A 3,197-nucleotide genomic window follows, 5' to 3' on the forward strand; every position below is an offset into this window, starting at 1 on the left:
ATCCTGCTGGAGGCCTGTCTCATGAACAGTGATGAGAAGGTGGGCACCCTTACAGTAAGTGACTGAATTTTTAAAGTTGTTCATTTTGGTGAAGGGTTTCATTACATCACCTGTTGTACTGTATTGCCGTGGAAGGATTACCAGGACTAAGGAGTATGTGCAACGTCACTTGCTTTTGTTCTTAGTTATGAATAGATGTGGCTTCTCATCTTTTTCATTATGCTGTCTCTTGCTTATGCTTCTGATTGTCTGCTTTTTAAGTGGTTAGGCATGTTTTGTGCATGGCTACTTAACCCATTCACGACGGGGGCATTCCAGCCTTGCATATCACAATGCTGGGGCTCTCGAACGCATAGGCCTAAATCAGTTAAATAAACGACGCCATATCGCGTCCCCAGCGAACATGCCTAATATGCGCGGTACAGTGTTGTACCACCCGTCACGAGAGGGTTAATAGAATAGAATGTATATTTCAGGCATATAACTGAGAATGTAATCTGAAAGATATTTCAAGAATGCATAGCATAATGTGTAGAAGCTTACTTTGCTTGATGTTGATGGACAAAACACTACACTGTGCTGATACAGTGGTAAAGAAAAACACTATATACAAAGTTGCTTTATTGAAGCACCATTTTTTAAATTCTCCAGGAATGTATTTCCAGGCCTGAAGATGAGATGTATGGTGTGTTTTTCTGCCATTGTTTAATATTCTTTTATTTAGTGTTAGTCTTTGTAAGATTATAGCTGTGTAGAGTATAAGATTGGAAAATAGTTCCTCTGTCTACTTTCTTTTGTTGAATGTTTCTTTCTTTATTTTGCTTGATTATAAAGCTTTTAATTTGCAGTAGTTGTCCATGCAGCAGAAGACATTCATCCAGGTGTTATTATCTTTCAGTTTGAAATTCTCCCTTGCATTTTACAGGACGGTGCTGGAGCCCTGACTCTTCAAGAAATAAGGAGTGTTGCTTGTTCTTTCATCCATCAAGCCTTCTTGAAGGATACTACACTGGCTAAGCTAGTGCACTTTCAGGTATGTTGAAGGACGTTCGTTTACTGTTTGTGTTGATGTTCTTTCCGCTGTTTGATTCATGATTTCCCAAGATTTTAAAGAAAGAAGATTGAGGAGGAACTTTTATTTAGAGTTCTGAGAAGAGCATTTCTATTTACAATGCTGATTGATAAGGATTGCTCAGAAAAAAAAAAAAAAAAATCCATGCAACAATTGATCAAGTACAGTTGGTAAACTTTCTCTCTAGGGTTATCCAGGAGAGCTCATCGGCCCGGTGGTGCGTGGTGTTCCCTCCATGCACATTGCCATTGGTCTCAATTGGATTCCGGAGCTCCTTCAGCTGCCAGATTTGGACAAGCAGATGTTTGCTGTGGAGCTTACATCCCACTTGGCCCTCCAGAATGCCATGCCTTCAACCCTGAGTATATCTAGGCTGGCAATCAATACCCTAGCTACCCTGCTGTCAGGTAAGATGGATGATAACTATTATAGGAAGTTTGAATTGTTGTGCAAATACGAAATAGAAGTGTATGATTAGGTGAAGTTTTTAAGCATTACCATTAAACAATTTGGAATTGAGCGCAAACCTCACTGTAGCAGTTGATAGCAGATGTAGAGCAGGCAGTCATCTCAGTATATACTAAGTTCATCCTTGTATATGTTATCATTGCATCAATGTTACAGTGTTAGAGTGAGTGTTCAGAAAATCCAAATTTACAGTAACAGGGATTTTTTTTAGCTTGAAAGATGAACTCATATCAGTCAACTGAAATAATTCTAAATGCTCAAAATGTCATATACAGTTTTGGGAGAAGAAGAGAGACTTTCCATCATGGAATCCTCCCTGCCGTCTTTGGTGCGTATTGGCCGAGCCTTCCCCTCCCTCATTGACGATCTGCTCCACTTATTGGTGATGTATGGAAGGGTTGGTGCAGCACATTCTGCCCTGTCTACAGCACCATCTCCCCATTCAATAGGTAAAGAGAGATATTTTATTTTCATTTTTGTGATGATCTAATATGGTTGTGATTTTTGTGTCCGATGTTTAGTAATTTGTTACAGGTAGAAATTAGAATATATCTACAACTAATGGGAATACGTTTGGAGGTATATGATTGTGGATTAATGAACCACCTTATATGTCCTTTTATTTGTAGAAGTATACATATCTTAATTAGAAACATGGCGACTAAACTGTTCTGTTTTCCGTTTTTCAGCATTTCTCGACAAGCCCGACTACGAGGAGGATGTGGCTGGCGAGATCATTCCATGGCAGAGGCCAAGAAAAGTGCCGCGAGAAGACAGCCTTTACGCACGGATCATATCTACCTTCAAGAAGTTGGTCATTGCCAGTACAATGACTCACAATCTTTACTGAGAATTTCCATTGTGCGAATGTAGCCTCGAGTACGTCTAGGGGGAAAAACAGATTAAATAGATTCTGTATAATTTGAGAAATCCACTTGGTTGGATGAAATATTTACAATGGTCTATAAGTTATGAGGGCAGTTTTATTGTATAATTTAATTTGTTTGTCTGTTCTCATGTTGTTGATAGGGAATATAGAATATTTGTCTATTGATGCAAGGATAGGGACTCTTGATGTCTAAAAACTTCAAACTCTCAGATAATTACGACATTCAAATCATATTGTAGTTTCGAAATTCAAGTTGAATAGTATCGAAATTCAAAACAAGCAACTAGCTTTGAATAAAGAAAATAACCATACTAGTAACCGACATTAGTTTGAGATATCTTTTAGAAAATGCATTACAAATTTGTGAAATAGGCATATCCAAATGGCATATGGACGATATTTTTGTAAGGCCTTTTTTGATAGTGTGCATATATTGTTAGTTAAATGTGCAGGAATTTAGTTGCCATTCTATTTGATTTAAAAGGGACACAGTTACTGAGTTAGATTTTGTAAGATTACAATAAAATGTATAGTGATTAAGAAGATGTATTCCTTCCCTGTGTTGTGCATGTTTTTGTGTGTCTTTTTTTATGAAGATATAGTCACTGCATTTGAATCTAACCTTTTCTTTGGTTCATTTTGAAATATCGGTTTTCAGAATGTGAGGGAACTGCTGAGACGGTTCGTTTTGTTATTAACCCTATGATGACGTTGCATCACACCCGTGTGACACAGCTAAATTCCCGATGCCAGGGCGTCATGCTAGTG

At 38.0% G+C, this 3,197-nt stretch overlaps 1 protein-coding gene across 2 annotated transcripts in view; it reads left to right on the top strand.

Moving 5' to 3' along the window:
- IntS2 (integrator complex subunit 2) overlaps positions 1 to 2,972 on the top strand; it is an 18,456-nt gene extending 15,484 nt beyond the window's left edge. Inside the window, exons 16-20 of one of the 2 annotated variants that reach the window (XM_043020372.2) lie at positions 1 to 54; positions 926 to 1,033; positions 1,260 to 1,479; positions 1,816 to 1,989; positions 2,230 to 2,972. The exon at positions 1 to 54 is cut by the window's left edge and continues 217 nt beyond it. In XM_043020372.2, the coding sequence (XP_042876306.2) occupies positions 1 to 54; positions 926 to 1,033; positions 1,260 to 1,479; positions 1,816 to 1,989; positions 2,230 to 2,390 (717 nt within the window). In that variant the 3' untranslated portion in view covers positions 2,391 to 2,972. The remainder of the gene's footprint in view (positions 55 to 925; positions 1,034 to 1,259; positions 1,480 to 1,815; positions 1,990 to 2,229) is intronic. The other variant, XM_043020373.2, reaches the window with a different exon arrangement.
- The last annotated feature ends 225 nt before the right edge of the window (positions 2,973 to 3,197 follow it).

Source organism: Penaeus japonicus, unplaced genomic scaffold, assembly GCF_977035675.1.
Source record: "Penaeus japonicus unplaced genomic scaffold, GWHDUDI00000001_assembly GWHDUDI00000003, whole genome shotgun sequence".
In the NCBI taxonomy this organism is placed as follows: Eukaryota; Metazoa; Arthropoda; class Malacostraca; order Decapoda; family Penaeidae; genus Penaeus; species Penaeus japonicus.